General features: G+C 35.2%; 2 protein-coding genes across 2 annotated transcripts; both read right to left on the reverse strand.

The window, feature by feature from the left end:
* Window positions 1-39: 39 nt before the first annotated feature.
* LOC109799606 (Amino acid kinase family protein) lies at window positions 40-3,432 on the reverse strand. The gene is made up of 7 exons (XM_020360193.3): window positions 3,126-3,432; window positions 2,911-3,052; window positions 2,429-2,482; window positions 1,791-1,882; window positions 1,328-1,554; window positions 651-827; window positions 40-333 (listed from the first exon to the last, which is right to left on the reverse strand). The coding sequence occupies exons 1-7, from the start codon at window positions 3,314-3,316 to the stop codon at window positions 224-226; spliced, it is 993 nt and encodes a 330-aa protein (XP_020215782.1). The 5' UTR covers window positions 3,317-3,432; the 3' UTR covers window positions 40-223.
* A 3,866-nt stretch (window positions 3,433-7,298) lies between these two features.
* LOC109799366 (uncharacterized) lies at window positions 7,299-16,621 on the reverse strand. The gene is made up of 8 exons (XM_083069213.1): window positions 15,162-16,621; window positions 10,513-10,624; window positions 10,310-10,400; window positions 9,972-10,129; window positions 9,805-9,856; window positions 9,605-9,684; window positions 9,425-9,518; window positions 7,299-8,296 (listed from the first exon to the last, which is right to left on the reverse strand). The coding sequence occupies exons 1-8, from the start codon at window positions 15,953-15,955 to the stop codon at window positions 7,749-7,751; spliced, it is 1,929 nt and encodes a 642-aa protein (XP_082925339.1). The 5' UTR covers window positions 15,956-16,621; the 3' UTR covers window positions 7,299-7,748.
* Window positions 16,622-17,623: the final 1,002 nt, after the last annotated feature.

Consider the following 17,623-nt stretch of genomic DNA (forward strand, 5'->3'; position numbering starts at 1 on the left):
TAACCACAAGTTGGCAAAGTAAAATTAGGCCAAACCAGGTGGAAGGAAATATCAAACAATAATTTAACTTGTTATATTTACAAATCTATGACTCCACAGCACCCTTGAAGTCCATCGAAACAACTCGCAAAGTAATGCACCTCACATTTTTGGCATCCTCAGCTGGAAGATTGTATAGGAAAACACAAGAAATAATCAATTGGTAATTAGAGTTAAAAAAATTTCATGTTCTTGATACGGTAGAATTCCAGCTTGCCCCAATCAAAGTGCCAACTCTTTCGCCTCTAATAGCTTTCTCAATGTTACCAGGTTTGTTTAGATTGAACACAACAACTGCACCATAAGGGAAGGGCAGGACAACTTATCAAGGTAAGTCACTTTAGTTTTGTTAGGGTAAGGAGACAATCAATCCAATACCAATAAAATATATATGTATGTGTAGAATTGATCAAAATGCACATCAAATAGTTTTCAAATTTCGCAAAAAAATTATAGACTTCAACTATTTATCAAGAACTTTTAAATCAACAATTAAATCATTAAAATTTAATGTATACAATAAATTATTAAGTGAAGTAGTTCTAACAAAACTTAATATTAGATATATATAAAAGGAATAGTTCATATAGCTGTTTTTTTACGTGACTTACCAGGAATATTATTTTCTTGGCATAATGTTATGGCAGTCATGTCCATCACTGACAGATCCTTTGAAGTTACCTCCTGATAGGTTAGTGTGTCGTGAAGACGTGCTTGTGGATTACGCTTTGGGTCCTCATCATAAACTCCATCGACGTTAGTTGCTTTGAGTACAACCTCTGCATTAACTGAATAAATGATGGAATAAATTAAGTAGTAGACACTACAAAAGTTCACCCTTCTTTACAGAGGTGAAAACAAATTTAGCAGACATAGAAATTGATTTTGAAAATCTACATCCTTTGCCAAGAAGTGAGTGTGAAAACAATATAAAAAAGAAAGTCAACTATAAAGAGATAGAACTTAGTGTGGTATGCTTGTTCTAGAACACAGCAATAAAAATGTAAAGTCTAAAATAATTTTCTAGTCTCTAACGCTCTGGATTTTTAATTTGTATAGTTAAAAAGGTTCTATTTTAGTCTTTATATATTCTATTTTTATTTCTTTTAGTCCTTGTTTATTGTTATAAGAACTAAAAGGTAAAATTTATGAAACTATAAGAACTAAAAAGAAACAAAAATAATATGTATAAAGAATAAAATAAAAGGATTTTAGTTATAGAGACTAAAAGCCAAAAATTATAAAACTATAGAGACAAAAAGGCTATTTAAATCAATATGTAACTTACTCTCTGCACACCGGAGTGCTGCTGCAGTGTCTGTGGTAAAGAATGGATTTCCAGTTCCAGCAGCAAAAATGACAACCCTTCCTTTTTCCAAATGCCTTACAGCCCTTCTGCGTATATATGGTTCCGCAACCTCAGACATGCGAAATGCGGTCTGCACCCGAGTAGGAATGCCAATACTCTCCATTGTTGCTTGAAGAAATATAGCATTCATGACAGTGGCCAACATCCTAAAGGATAAGTTAAACAAAATTGGTAAAAATCAGGATATTACTTCTCCCATTATGAATTTTATCTTTAGCATCTCAGTATAGTGGACCACAATAAATTGGAAATGCAAGTGAAAAATAGCACATCAGAGCTGTGAATTAATCTATGAGATAAAATTGAGAGACTTTATTAAAAAAGCAAAAGAGTTCTGACAGAAGATCTTAGGTAGGCGCCAGAGAAAGATTAAGAGAATCACCCAATATAATCAGCAGATGAGCGATCTAGTCCACTACATCCAGCCCAGGAGGATCCACGGAAGATGTTACCCCCACCAACTACTAGTGCTACCTGAAACATCAGCCTAATCGTTTAAAACCAAGTCTAAAAACAGTAAAAGCTTTGAACAAGTCAAATCCTCTAACTTGGAGTGATACCATAAACTCTCCCAATAAGCCAATATTACTGTCGAATACAAAATAGATCCATGTAGTACTTCTAAAGATTATTTTGTAAAACACATTGAAAACAACAATTCCCCCAAAACTACCGTAAATTTCACAGATTCAATTAAAGATAAATGATCTCAAACAACGTGAAAATGCAGCAGAAAAACTACAACAACAGAAACATAAATGATAGGTCTGTTTGAATAAAGTTCTCCACAAACATTTTTCGGAGAAAAAAAAATGAAACAATTTTTTTCATAAACTAATTTGTAAAAGAAAATCATATTACCTTTTTTTTCTAAAATCTTATTTATAACTCATACATAAACTAGTTTTGAGTTACAAAAAAGTTTATTTCATTTTTTTTTCTGTTTTTCCTCATACTAGTGTTTATGGAAAAATTTATCCAAAAGAGACCCATATTGCAAAAATAATCCAGTGTAGCCACCTCAATGCCAAGGCGAGTTACAGCTGCCACCTCCCTTGCAATGGCCATGGTTATCTGTATCCAACCAAAAAGAATATTTAGAAAACAATGCGAGAACAACACAACGTGGCAAAATGTTTGATTTTATTTGTTTATTACAGTTAAAGTTAATCATTATATGCAAGATTTTAATGTCTCCTATGAGAGACATGTGACTTATTAGGAGACTAATAGATATATAATTAAATAACTAAGGAATCAATTGTAAATGAGTTAAATTGAAGCAATATAAGTGCTATTTGACAAGAGTAAAAGTATTGTGTCAACAAGGAAGCGAAATCTTGTTGCGGTATTTCTTGATGCCATTAGAATCATTCATTATAAATATCTTATTAGTTAGTTTTCTATAATTGAGAATCTTATAAAACTAAAACTTACATTATAATGATTGATAGATTAGTAATTAGAGTGGATTGTTAAATGAGAAGGTATGAGTTAGTTACCTTAGGGTCAATATTCTGAGCGTTGTCTCCTGCAAGTGCTTCTCCGCTGACTTTGAGCAAAACCCTTCGCCACTTGAAAGATGCCCTGCTACTTTCATTCATGGAGAGTCCCAAATGGGACATGGACGAAATCTCGGTCTTCCTGCAAACAAAAAAAAAAATCATTTTCAGCACACAAGCATTTCTACAAACAGGTTGTTGGGCTGGTGGGGAACCTGAAATTGATGGGCTCAGGGGAAGAGCCCAATTCGGAATAAGAAGAGCGAAGGGTGAGATTGGCGTGGGAGGTTGAACTGCGGAGTGTCAAAGTAACAGAAGAAGAAGAGAAGGGCTTTGGAAGACACAGAAGCGAAGGTGAATGGAGAGAAGAAGAAGAAGAAGAAGAAGAAGAAGTAGAGAGTGCCATTAGTGTGTTTCACTCTATCTCTTTGCTGTCGCCACACCAAACCCTCAGCTGCCGAGGTTTTTCCCTGCTTTGCCGCTCAAGATAATTTTGATTTTTCCTATTTTATTTTCGATCCCCACAATTATTAATTTAACCAAATTTCCCCTTCTAAATATCTATTCATTCTTCTCTACCGCACAATAAATCCGTTTAGTATTAAAAGTCTTGGGGTCCAAAGAACCCATAGTTTTATTAATTTGTTTTTATGTTCCCCTTCTAAATATCTAGTGCGCATTAAATGTGTATTAGTGGGCTACTAAAAATAGAAAACGAAATAACCTAACGGGATTATACAAAACTAAAAATAAAAAAATGTAGACAAAAATAAATAAACGACATAAAGTGAGACGCATATTAACCGGCTTGGTTAAGACCGTTTAGAATCCTGGAATGAAATGAACTAAAATTCATTGTTTTTCTATAACTTGAAAAATAAAAAATAATAAAACTTACATTTAGATATTGGACCGTGAAGCATAGCAAGTATTTAAGAATTATTTTATATAAGCTTCTCTACAAATATTTTTAATAAATAAATTTTTACATAAGTTTAAATTAATCTATATAATAAAATTAAGTTTTTTTGGACAGTGAAAATGTTAAAAATTAACTTATACATAAACTTAAAAAAATTTAACTTAGGAATAAGTTTATCTCATTTTTTTATCTTATTTTTATCTCATAAAAATATTTTTAGAATTTTTTTTAACATGCGTAAAATCTTTTAAGTTTGGTGTGTTAGAAATTTTGAACCAAGTTGATATATTAATAGAGGAAAGCAATTAAACCAAATGTTAATCTTTACCAAAGTGAAAAATCTAAAATATTTAATTAAAAATATGATTGATTTAACTTGAGTTATAAATTAATCAACCAAACACTTATATAATGATACATGTGTCTAAGATCAGTGGCGGATCTTGGTTATGATAGAGAAAGTCACGAGTCCTCCAAACTTTTCTAAAATTTATATATATATATATATATATATATTTGTATATTAACATATTATTAATTTAATAAAACTAAAAAAAATAAGTAAAGAAAATGAGAGATTCTATTATTTTTCAAGTAGTAAACAAGAACTATAACCAAATAATATTCAATTAATAAACTTCCCTTACCTCTAGTCACTCAAAAGAAAAGAGAAAGGGGAGAAGGAAATGATCGTCGCATGATTCCAACTTTGTATTCTCAACTTCGCAAGCTTTAAATCACCAATCTATCGACTCTGATCAACTGTAAGAAGAGTTTGGGAGGAATCGGAGGAAATGAGAGAAGAAAAGATTTCTCAACTCCAAAGAATTTTTCTATAGCTTCTCTTTAATTTTTCATAAAATACGAACTTATGAGATTTACCTTAAAAAAATATTGTATACTCTTATTTTAGTCGACTCAATTAACTTTAACTAAAATTAACTCAAAGACAACTTAAATCTCAAGAACCCCTTGATCTTTAGAGCTCTGAAACAACAAAAACAACAAAGAAACAACAATTTATCATATAAACCATACAATTAAAAAAATAAGTCAAAGACACACAGTGTTACAAAGCCTTTCACGAAAGACAACCTTTTATGCTACATAATTGATCAGTTGTACATGGTCTCTATGGACATTGACACCTTCTAAATATGTCGATGTCTCTACCAATATAGCTTTCCACATAGAGTCTAAGTGACAATTTTAATTTACAAAACAAAAAAAATATTGATGTGGTGTTTTGGTAGTGTCGACTTTTTTAAAATACTAAATTATTTCAAAACAATTGCAATGAAAACATTTACAAAAGAGCCCTATATTGATTAAGTAGTCTACTTTTTTTTTTCGTGTCTTCACCAAAATTTCATATAAATATTAAATTTTATACAAAACGAATTATAATGATTTTTTTATATGTTTTTTTCTTTCTCATTAAGAAAATACAATTAATTCAATTGATATTTTTATATGTTGCTATTGATTTTTCATGTTTCTTTTTCTACCGTGTCACTAAAAACTGATAATGTTCATTCAATATCCTTAGACACTCTCACGAGTCCAATTACCCTCATTTAACAGTTTTTAAAATGCACCCATTTGACACCCTTAGTTGTCAATTGCTTTTGCTGCTAAACAGGATGAATGACTTCCCACTTTATGACGCCCAGCGCGGTGCCAATTCTCCATCAACTCCTTGATCCAATGCGCTGAGCGAGTTGAGCTATGGGCTCAGCGCGGGTCTACTGAAAATGCCAGCTAGCTTCATTGGAGTTAAATCCAGCTTCTTCTCTTTGACATGGCCTCTTCCAACATGATTACCTATCCAAAAAATCACAAAAAATGAGGATTAATTATGTATAACCCTGTATGTGTAACCAAAGTGTCTTTACTTACAAAAGAGAAGTTAAATTGAGGATTACATAAGTCAAAAGTTAGAAAAGAGTTGAATGTGTTAATAAATTTGGTACTAGAATGTAAGTAAAAATTAACATTATCAATTAAAGCATAATTCAGACCAAATTGCAAGTGTATTACCTAATTGGTAAAATTACTATTCACAAAATATCTACATTTATTATTCAAAGAGAAAGATTTACTTGAACGTCAAAATATTTTTTATATGTACATTTCTCTCAGCACAACTAGATAACTGGTTCAGAAAGCAAAGAGAAGACAAGACGAAAAGAAAGTCGGTACCTTTATATAGGTATAATTTGATTATTTTTTAAAATTTTTAAAATGAAACATTATTTTATAACTACTTATAAAACAATATATTAGAACACTTTTAAAATAATACCAGTGATTATTAACATATATATTAAAATATAAATAGCTTATTAAATTTAAACATTTATAATATATACTCTTATATGATTAAAAAGTTATCAAAAAATGTATATTAATTAAGTTGTTTTTTCTACCTTAAAATACAGGTTACACTTCCGAACCTATGTCTCTAATTTTGTGCTCCATTTTAAATAATCGGAAGAACCTTAAGATTCAATCTTGACAATAAATTACCTACTGACTTTCATTTCCGTTACGGATTCAGATTCTTTGACTTTGTGTGGAGGAAAAGTTATGATAACTTAATGCATTTAAACCGTTAGATTTATAAAAATAAATCAGATTGTGACACGTGTATAATATATATTTTAACTTAAAAGTACATGTGTCACAATCTGATCTTTTATTATAAATCCAACGGTTTAAATGTATTAAGTTATCATAACTTTCTTTCTATAAAGTCAAAGGATCCATTTTCGTTACTTGGTGGCAAGCACATATAACTGCCTGGTGAATGTTGTGATATCTCTCAGTTGCTTGTTGCTACACTGCTGGCCTTTTTTTGTCTAGTGCGTCAAGACTGTGCAGCAGTTTCTTGACGAATCGACAAGCAATAGTGACAACGATGCCTTTCTGTTCCTTGGATGTATTAGCCTCTTATTGGTGGGTGCTACTGTTACTTTTAATAGGCTTATGGGGTGCACAAATGGAACATGCTGTAGAGTAGTAGAGGTTCCAACACATTATGCTTCACCTGTATTCTTTCAGTATCTTGGGATACAATTCTCCCATCTTTCTATAGGTTGGGATAAGTCATTATTTTTTTTAAGGCTTTTGTCCATTCGGTGGTGTGTACTTTATTTTTGGGACATTGTGGTTCAGAAGGTATATGGTGCTTAACATCTTTGCATACCTTATGCTAAGACTCTCATTTTCGGAGGCTGAAAAACGTTCCGAATATTAAAAAATTATTATTTTTTAATAAATTTATTATAAAATAATTATTTTATAATAAATTTATTAAAAAAATAATATTTTTTAATTTTTCGAACAATTTTTCGGCCTTCATTTTCGAAAGATATAGCATTTTCCTTTTGATAATGATATTGTCTTTGCCTTAAAAAAAGTCAATAATAAGGTAAAGGTAGCTCTATAAACTAATACAACCTCATAACTAAATAAAATTTCAATTGCATTTAAATTTGTACCTTGGTGTATAAATCATCTAAAATGTGAGTGTAAAAAAGTGATTAGGATTCTCGTGTTATCTGTGGCTTGCTTCCGCCACCAGAGGCATATTACAAGTGTTTTAAGTGTACACATTCCTTGAACATGTCAAGAGCCTTGACTTTCAACATGGATTTAGTAATGATCATCATATAAGCAGAGGCTATGGCCAGGATACCATGGGCTTCAAATTCCGTCTTCCCAATTATCTAGCCACTTACATTGCATGATTCTAGGCCTTAAAACACCGTTGTAAATTCCACCCTAACCAAACAAAGCCTTAAAGGAAGTGGCTAAAGTTCTCATACATGGAGGGTATCCGGGCTGCATCAATGATCCTTAAACAGGAGCTAGTTATTTTGTTATTCAACACCAACATAACCATGCCATTGTCCTAAATTCTAACGGGCAATCCAAAGTTGTGGAATGTCTTGATAGTTCCATCACAACTAGCTGCCACAATCGATAGTCCCCATGTTTCTGATACACTTCTGTCATGGCAATGATCTTTGTGACATAACTGCTTTTGATCATATTCATCTGCTGCTATAGGTAAATTCCAGATTGGAAGTTTCTCCTCAGGCCATGTCATAGAACCCCAACATGTGCCATCAATGGCGAACCAATTACCAAGAGAAAAGCGTTCAGAATCTCTTGCCTCAGGAGCAACCTCTAGTTGAGTTTGCCTTTCTGAAGAATGGTGGGAAAAATTACCACTAGAACCCCCTTGATCTGATTTCATACCTGGCCAAGGTATTGCAACAGTAACACCCTTGGAGAAAAAGTACTCACAGGAGTTTTTGGATTTCGTCTGTTTTGAAGAAGCATTCCCCAAGTCATCGAAGTTCCAAATATATACATGGGAGTCCTCTCCAACCGAAATCATATGTTTTCCACTTGATGTAAATGAACCAGACATCTGACTTCCTGACTTAGGAAGACCTGTTGGAAGTTACAAGCATTAAGCATATAGGGAGTGGAAACAAATACTATCTTAAATTTATAAACATGCCAATGGTGTACACAACACATTATATTCAATTTGAAGTCACAAATTAGGGGACGTAAAGTCAAAGGTCGGATAAGGAAAACATAGAATCCAACACACAATGTCTGAAAATAGTTCTTATTCTAAAGCTTGCTGGTAAAACCATTCTATATTGCAAGTAGAAAATTTAAGAGCATGCTCATGTACAAGAGGAGGTTGCGGAATAGGTACAGTATGAAATAGCCAAAAGTCATGAGCTAATAGCTAGCACCGTGATTATCTGAAGTAGTTCCACTTTATATGCAAGATTCTACAATATTAACCTGATTAATCCTACGAGAGAAATGGGAAATAGAACTTTATCTACAAAAATATCAGAATTTAGTAACTAAACATTTCAGAAAAAATATCAGAGTTTAGTAACTAAACATTTCAGAAGTCTGAGGAGAGCTTCCTCTCCCCTCCCAACAAAAACTGTTTGAATAAACTTTTTCATAAATATTTATAGGAGAATAAATAAGAAGGTAAGATGAAATTAGCTAGGATAAACTTATACACTTAACTTTTATAAAAGTGTTCTCATCTAACTTCTCTAAAAGCTAAAGTGCATTGTCGATTTTAGTTTATCGGAGAAATTCAATTCATTTTATTCTCTAATTTTCTTCTGGTATAAGTACTTATGAAAAAATTTATTCAAATTGGACCACAGTAAATATTGTAAGTCCAAATTTGATGTAGAAAGGTAGGATAGGCATTAGAATGTGTTGCTATATATTCCAATTTGTAAAACAATTGCTTAGGCCTAACATCAGCCTACTAGACAAGAAGATGACGAAGCCAGTCATCATTCCAAGGTAACATACAACAAAGATTGAGCTAATAAAATTTTTTTTATTCATGCCAATTATATGTTTTCAATTAAGATAACAAATTGCAATAGATGATCAGATCCCAGTAAAAGAGAAAAGTTACAAGAATGCAAAACAGATATTGATAAGGTGATGAAAAACAACTCTTGAAAAAAGAAGCTTTGAAGCTATCTTATTATTTCCCAATAAAGATTCTACACTAAGACCTGTTACCTTTGTATTTCTGAACCAGCTCAATGCCATCAAATATACGAATTTGGGAATCTTCTAATGTGATCATAATTCTCTTACAGTTTTTTTGGGAGAACTGCAAAGGAACAAGGGTGTCATACAGATGAAGGACAAAGCATGAAAGTGCAGTGTTTTAGCACTTGAGAATTAATAGATTGAAACCTGAATGCTAGTAATCTTGTTGCCTGATGATTTCTTCTTTCCATGGATATCTATCTGCGCCTCAAGCTGGAAATATTTTCCTAAATCATTAGAAATCCAATTTAGACAGTTCTTTCTACTTTATGTCCCTCAATTTTTCTCTTTTGCAAAGGGAGTTCATGACTACAATAATTGGTATTTGCAACCCAAAAGGTACATACCTGAAGCCACATAAAAACGACAAGTGCCCGTAACAGAACCAACTATAAACCCCTGCGCATGTACATTGTCAAAGATTCATCAGTCTCATAGACATGAATCTCCAGTGTCAAAATATCTAAGAAATCCAAAAGTGAAGAAAGGATTCAATTGAGAATTCATGACATACCTTCCCATTTTGCTGGTAACTTATAGCACTTACGACATCTATTATATCTGCCCAGTCAATAACTCGCTGTTCACGTAATCCCCATATTCGAACCTTGCCATCAATGGACCCACTAATGAAGTAATTTTCATCAACAGGGTTGAACTGAATGCATGTCACTGCTTTCATTAAAAGTAAAGACAACTATAATTTACATTTATAAGATAAAGACATAGTAATGTTTCAAATTATGATTACTAAGGCAAACAAAGTACGTTCTTTAAATTTTATTAACAAATTAAATTATGATTGTGGATAATACAGGTCAAAATTACAAGGCTTGGTTCTCTTGTACACACCATAGTCATTGTGCCGGAAAACATTTAGACATTGATTACAGCCAACTTGCCACAAGCGAACAGTCTTATCCATAGAAGATGAAAGGAGAATCTGCATCAAGAATTTTTTTTTTATCAGCTTTAAGGAAAACTAAAATTGCAAGCACAACAAATAGAGCATATTGCATATTGGGGGATAACAAGCTTCAGCTAGTAAAACTCACATCTGAATTGGACCAAGCCAAATCCAAGACATCACTGGAATGACCAAAGAGTTCTTGCAGGGGTGATTCCTCAATCTGAAAAATACTATTTGGAAGGAAAACGAAGGGTTGGATTTTTTATTATTTGACATTTAGCAAATTTTAAACCTCTGTTCAAATTGAGCTGAGATGGCAAACGAAGAAAATCCACTTAGAATTACATCATCAACTTTGAATGCTTCTTCAAGCATTTTGCAAAGAGCTGTTGGTGGGAATCCAAGGTTGATGGTAGAGATTTTCGATGGCAGCGGTCATTTCGGCATGTGGCAAAGTGAGGTTCTAGATGCTCTTTTTCAGCAAGGTCTAGACATTACAATTGAAGGAAAGAAACCAGAAAGTATGGGAGAGGAAGATTGGAAGACCCTCAATCGATTGGCATGTGGTACAATAAGGTCATGCTTATCAAGAGAGCAGAAGTATGCATTCTGCAAAGAGACCTCTGCTAGTAAGTTGATGACGGAGTTGGAGGAAAAGTTCTTGAAGAAAAGCAGTCAGAATAAACTTCACATGAAGAAAAGGCTGTTTCGGTTCACTTACATTCCTGGTGCCACAATGAATGATCACATCACTAGTTTTAATCAGCTTGTTGCTGATTTGTTAAACCTGGACGTGACTTTTGAAGATGAGGATCTTGCCCTAATGTTGTTGGGATCACTTCCTGAAGAGTTTGAGTTTCTGGAAACAACTCTACTCCATGGGAAGGTTGCTGTGTCTCTAAATGAAGTTTGTGGAGCCCTATACAGCTATGAACTGAGGAGAAAAGACAAAAAAGATAGCTCAGAGAAGGCTAATGAAGCTTTGGTTGCAAGAGGACGTCCGGTGATCCAGGCGAAAGGAAAGAAGAAGCGATCGAAGTCGAAGGCTAAAGTTGGGAAAGATGAGTGTGCCTTTTGTCGAGAAAAGGGGCATTGGAAGAAAGATTGTCCTAAACTAAAAAACAAAGGTCAATCTAAGACTGTTGCAGATTCAAATGTAGCTGAGTATGTTGATGACTCAGATTATTCACTTGCTGTTTCTGGTTCAACCAGCTCTTCTAGTGCTTGGATTCTTGATTCGGGATGCAGCAATCATATGTGTCCTAATCGAGAATGGTTCTATGATTTCAGAGAACTAGAAGAAGGAGTTGTTTATACAGCAAATGATGTTCCTCTTACCACACATGGGATTGGTTCTATTCGATTGAAGAATCGTGATGGAGCAATCAGAACTTTGAAGGATGTTCGTTTTGTCCCGAGTTTATCAAGAAATCTCATTTCTGTGGGAGCCTTAGAAGAGAAGGGTTTCATGGTGCACGCAGAAGGTGGAGTAATGAAGATAATCTCTGGAGCTCTGGTGGTAATGAAAGGAGTTCGGAAAAATAATAGGTTGTACTATTACCAAGGTACTACTATTATTGGAACTGCAGCAGTGGCATCCAGTGACGAGAAGGAGTTGGAGTCGGCCAAGTTATGGCATATGCGGCTGGGACACGCTGGTGAAAGATCCTTGAATTTACTCATGAAACAAGGATTGTTGAAAAATATTCAGGCTTGCAAATTGGACTTTTGTGAGCATTGTGTCAAAGGGAAGAAGACAAGGGTGAATTTTGGAACAGCTATCCATGATACTAAAGGTATTTTGGATTATGTTCATTCTGATGTGTGGGGACCTTCAAAAACAGCATCATTGGCAGGAAACCACTACTATGTCACCTTTGTTGATGATTTTTCCCGGAGAATTTGGGTGTATGCAATAAAGACTAAGGATGAGGTGCTTGGAATTTTCCTTAAATGGAAAAAGAGAATGGAAACCCAAACTGGGCGAAAGATCAAGCATTTTCGAACAGACAATGGTGGGGAGTACACGAGTGATCCATTTAAGAAGGCTTGCGAAGAAAGCGGCATTGTCAGACACTTCACAGTCAAGCACACACCACAACAAAATGGAGTGGCAGAACGCATGAATCGAACATTGCTGGAGAAAGTTCGGTGTATGTTGTCCAATGCTGGATTGGGCAAACAGTTTTGGGCTGAAGCTGTTGTATATGCGAGTCATCTTATCAATCGCCTACCATCAAGTGCAATTGGTGGCAAAACACCACTAGAGAAATGGTTCGGAAAACCTGCTACAGATTATGATTCCTTACATGTATTTGGCTGCACTGCTTATTATCATGTTAAGGAGTCAAAATTGGATCCTCGTGCAAAGAAAGCAATTTTCATGGGGATTGCATCTGGTGTAAAAGGATATCGTCTTTGGTGCCTAGAGACCAAGAAGACAATCATTAGCAGGGATGTCACCTTTGATGAATCTACCATGTTGGGAAAGGTGACAACAGAACAAAAGAAGAATGGTACTCCAAAACAGGTGGAGTTTGAAAGGAAGATTGTTTTTCCAGCAAATGATGAAGAAAAAACTCCTATGGTAGATGAGGAGTCAGATGAAGAAGAGGTTCATATCCAAGAACCTCCACAGCAACTTGAATCAATTGCATTAAGAAAGCCAAAGAGGACAACCATAATGCCTGCTCGTTATGTTGATATGGTGTCCTATGCATCTCCAGTTGCAAGTGATGATATTCCTACCACTTATATTGAAGCAGTCAAAGGTTCAGAAGAAGATAAGTGGAGAAGTGCCATGTCCGAAGAAATGGAGTCCCTTAGAAGGAACCAGACTTGGAAGTTAGCAAATCTTCCAAAGGGAAAGAAAGCAATTGGGTGCAAATGGGTATATGCAAAGAAAGATGGATTTCCTGACAAGTCAGAAGTGCGCTACAAAGCAAGGTTAGTAGCCAAAGGTTATGCTCAGAAGGAAGGAATTGACTACAATGAGGTGTTTTCTCCAGTTGTAAAACACTCTTCCATCCGTGTTCTGTTGGCTTTGGTGGCACAATTGGATATGGAACTGGTTCAAATGGATGTAAAGACGGCATTTTTACATGGAGACTTGGAGGAGGAAATCTATATGACTCAGCCTGAAGGGTTCAAGGTTGCTGGAAAAGAAAATATGTTTTGTAAACTTGAAAAATCGTTGTACGGATTGAAGCAATCACCAAGACAATGGTACAAACGATTTGACAAGTTTATGTTGAGGCAAAAGTACACAAGGAGCAAGTACGATCACTGTGTGTATTTGCGCAAGCTGCATGATGGATCTTTTATATATCTTCTTCTTTATGTTGATGATATGTTGATTGCTTCCAAGAACAAAGAGGAAATTGAGAAGTTAAAAACTCAATTAAATGGTGAATTTGAAATGAAGGATCTTGGTGAAGCAAAGAAGATTCTTGGCATGGAGATAAGTAGAGACAGAAAATTGGGAAGACTTTGTTTAACTCAGAAAGAGTATTTGAAAAGGGTACTAAAACGTTTTGGCATATCTGATGAATCCAAACCTGTTAGTACACCACTTGCTTCTCATTTTAAACTCAGTGCAAATTTATCTCCAAGAGATGCAGCAGAGAAAGCCTACATGTCTAAAGTTCCATATGCTAGCGCTGTTGGAAGCTTAATGTATGCTATGGTGTGTACAAGGCCTGACATTTCTTATGCAGTAGGGGTTGTGAGCAGGTACATGCATAATCCAGGAAAAGAGCATTGGCAAGCTGTGAAATGGATTCTACGATACATTCTGAACACTGTAGATGTTGGTTTGGTATTTCAGCAGGAACAAGATGGTCAAAATGTGGTTGGATATTGTGATTCCAACTATGCTGGAGATCTGGATAATCGTCGATCAACTACTGGCTATGTTTTTACTTTGGCAAAAGCACCGGTATGTTGGAGGTCTACTTTACAGTCAACTGTAGCTTTGTCTACAACAGAGGCAGAGTATATGGCTTTGACAGAGGCTGTGAAGGAAGCAATTTGGCTTCAAGGGTTGCTTGGTGAATTAGGAATTCTACAAAAGCATGTGAAGGTGCATTGTGATAGTCAAAGTGCAATCATGTTGGCAAAGAATCAAACTTACCATGCAAGGACGAAGCATATTGATGTTCGTTACCACTTCATAAGAGAGATTATCGAAGAAGGTGGAGTGGCTATCCAGAAGATAAAGACCACAGAGAATCCAGCTGATATATTGACAAAGGTAGTAGATTCAATCAAGTTCCAACACTGTTTGGACTTGATTAATATTATCAAAATTTGAAGACTGCATTGGTAGACACTATCAAAGATGAGAGATTTGAAAATATGAAATTTGCCAAGGTGGAGATTTGTTGAATATGGTGTGGCAAATTTAGTCCCACATCGAATAAGTTTTTTTTGATGTGGCCAAATTAGTCCCACATTGGATAGGTTTGGGAATGTGTAGTGCCTTAGGTTCTATATATAGAAACCCTTCCCTTCACTTTGAAATCATCCCAACTACAAGTTCATTTGTAACTTCTAAGGCTTGTAATTTTCTCTTCTCTCTCTATTGTAATATTTCTTAGTGAAATATATTTGGTAGTGTCCGAGGAAGTAGGCATAATTGGCTGAACCTCGTTAAATTCTTGGTGTTCTTTCTTTCTTGTTTTGCTTTTGGTTTAAAATTTGCTAGACGTTTCCGCAACATGTTTCTCCCAAGGAGAAGAGCTGTCACATTCCACTTTGATATTAGAAGTACTATCTTCTGGGGTGAAACAAATATTGGATTTATTCATTGATATAACACGCCAAATGCGCACAACACCATCTTCACCTCCACTCGCTAAATACTTACCATTGGGACTAAATTTCATGGTCCAGATTAGGCCTTTGTGTGCTCTAATCTCTTGTCCAATGTATAGCCCACTGAACTCCAGCCACCTCTTTTTATTCCGTGTTACCTTTATTCTTCGAGTTTTATTTGTCCCTGCATTCAATTTTGATCTAACATTTCCTTCTCCACCTTTCCTCACGTTAACAAAGCGCTTCCACCATTTTTTCCTCTTCCTTTTACCGATATCAAAATCCTGAAATACTTCTTGTGAATCAGCTTCTGTGTGTCTGTGCTGCTGAGCTATAGAAGAGACCTCATGCACTTTCCATTGTAACTTTGCATCTGCTTCATCTTGGAGACACCCTTTTGCTTCGTCCAAAAAGACTTTTGCTACAGTAGCTGCTTTCCCTCCAGAGAGAACTAACTCCTCGGATACTTGATCAGTTTGTGTAGAGCAAGCATTTGAGATTGCCCCACTGCACTCCCTGATCCTCTCCAATCCCAGGCTGGTGGATGAGTCATCAAAGCACATTTTCTCTTGTGAACAAACCTTGGAAGAAGCATGAGTCAAACCCATACCCTGCAGAAAACGTTCCCTCCTCTCCTTCACACTAACAGGCTCTTTCACCCAAATTTCTTCATAATCACAACCAAATTCTGTCGCTAAAAGACAATCTTGAGCTGAGAAACTATCCACAGAGTCGAAGAACACATCAACATCACCATCATCAGAGCCCAGCATATCTCACACTTATATTTGAAATAAACCACCTTCCACATGAAAATCTCACCTTCAAGTCCTAACCCTTCTCTCCCGACTATAAATACACTACTTCTCAGTTCTCAACACCTTAAAATTGGGAATTTCCAATCAAGGGACCGAATCTCTCTCTCTCTATTATGAAAAATGCAATATAGAATATTTAATGTGAAGTTAAAACCACCAATGCCAATAGTTTATTTGCAAGTTCATAACCTCCCAACACGGAAAGAATACTAACAATTCTACACGCCGCAAGACTACAGATAATCATCAAATGCAAAGCAGAATGTGACAATAGGTTTAGCTCCCCTGTGGCTATATGGGTATGTTGTACGTTTTTTACCATTCCCATGTAAATAGTGTTGAGTTGAGGAGGAAGGGGTGTGTGCTGTTGGGGTCACATGGCTTGTCACTCACATGAATGAAAGGACAGAGGAAGGAAGAGTGATGGTGCCATTGTGCATTGTGAATTGTGCATTGTGCATTGTGCTCTGGTGGGAGGAGAGGGTGGCGGGGACCGGGAGTGTACGGAATAGAGGGGAAGCATGACATGTGTTTCTAAAGGAGATGCTGATAAGATAGATCATATTCATAGTCTACATCATTATTAGCCTTCCAACCCTCCAAATAACCAAAACATTTTAAATCTTTCCCTCTGTCTTCTCTGCTTATTAAGGTAGTGTTTGTTTTCGGGGATGTACTATTTACGAGTAACGAAAGGTGAGGAAAGTATGTGTTTGTTTCCCGTGATTTGGAGCGAAAGAAAGGCAAAGAAAAGCGGGGAGAAGCATTGTTGCTCTCCTCGCACAAAAACAAAGAAAGGAGGTGAAAGACACGTAGCATTTGTGAAAATCCGAAAATGCCCCTCCCATGCATGTGCCATGTAGCAGAGGATTCACGTTCACGTTCTTCACGGGCTGGTGCTGATTCTCGACGTTGGGTGGCTGGTGGTGGCTGGTGGGTGTTGGTGGTGAGTGATTGTGGAAGGAGGTCCTCCATTGAAGGTAAGTTTGATCTCATTTAGTATATACGAAGGAGCATAATCGATTATGGTTGGCCACATAATTGATTATGGCCTTGCATAATCGATTATGGGTGAGGCATAATCGATTATGGTGGCCAAGCATAATCGATTATGCAGGGTATTTTCGTTGCCAGTGGAACCCGGAACGGCCCGTTCCAAAAATGCATGTTATGAGAAAAATGCGAAAGCAGAACGGGCCGTTCCACTTTTGGAACGGGTCGTTCCACTTTTGGCCTTTGCGGAGTACTTTATAACCCTAGAACGGGCCGTTCCACTTTCGGAACGGGCCGTTCTGGGCACATTAATTTGTTATTAATAACGGTTATTTAATATCGTTTATATATATATATATATAATATTAATATTTAATATATAATACCTTAAATTAAATATAATTATTTAATATTAATATTTAATTTATATATATATTAAATATTTAGGGTTTAGGGTTTAAATATTAAATATTAAAGTATTATATATTAAATATTAACATCAAAAAGTGGAAATATAAAAAAATAAAGTAATACATGTTTATAAAATTATAATAATAACACTTTCATAAACATTAATAAAATAATGTTACAAAATATAATTATCATAATATATTTTGTTATTATTATTTA

The sequence above is a fragment of the Cajanus cajan genome, chromosome 2 (assembly GCF_000230855.2).
Source record: "Cajanus cajan strain Asha chromosome 2, NIPB_CcT2T_4, whole genome shotgun sequence".
Classification (NCBI taxonomy): Eukaryota; Viridiplantae; Streptophyta; class Magnoliopsida; order Fabales; family Fabaceae; genus Cajanus; species Cajanus cajan.

What these genes read in the sequence shown, in the direction of transcription:
- LOC109799606 (XM_020360193.3), bottom strand. Translation starts at nt 3,316, where the DNA reads ATGGCACTCTCTACTTCTTCTTCTTCTTCTTCTTCTTCTTCTCTCCAT. An exon ending in CCTGAGCCCATCAATTTCAG is followed by an intron (nt 3,053 to 3,125) that starts GTTCCCCACCAG and finishes TTTTGTTTGCAG; the next exon opens with GAAGACCGAGATTTCGTCCA. An exon ending in AGCACTCCGGTGTGCAGAGA is followed by an intron (nt 828 to 1,327) that starts GTAAGTTACATA and finishes TCATTTATTCAG; the next exon opens with TTAATGCAGAGGTTGTACTC.
- LOC109799366 (XM_083069213.1), bottom strand. Translation starts at nt 15,955, where the DNA reads ATGCTGGGCTCTGATGATGGTGATGTTGATGTGTTCTTCGACTCTGTG. An exon ending in TTTCCGGCACAATGACTATG is followed by an intron (nt 10,130 to 10,309) that starts GTGTGTACAAGA and finishes TAATGAAAGCAG; the next exon opens with TGACATGCATTCAGTTCAAC. An exon ending in GTTACCAGCAAAATGGGAAG is followed by an intron (nt 9,857 to 9,971) that starts GTATGTCATGAA and finishes GTACATGCGCAG; the next exon opens with GGGTTTATAGTTGGTTCTGT.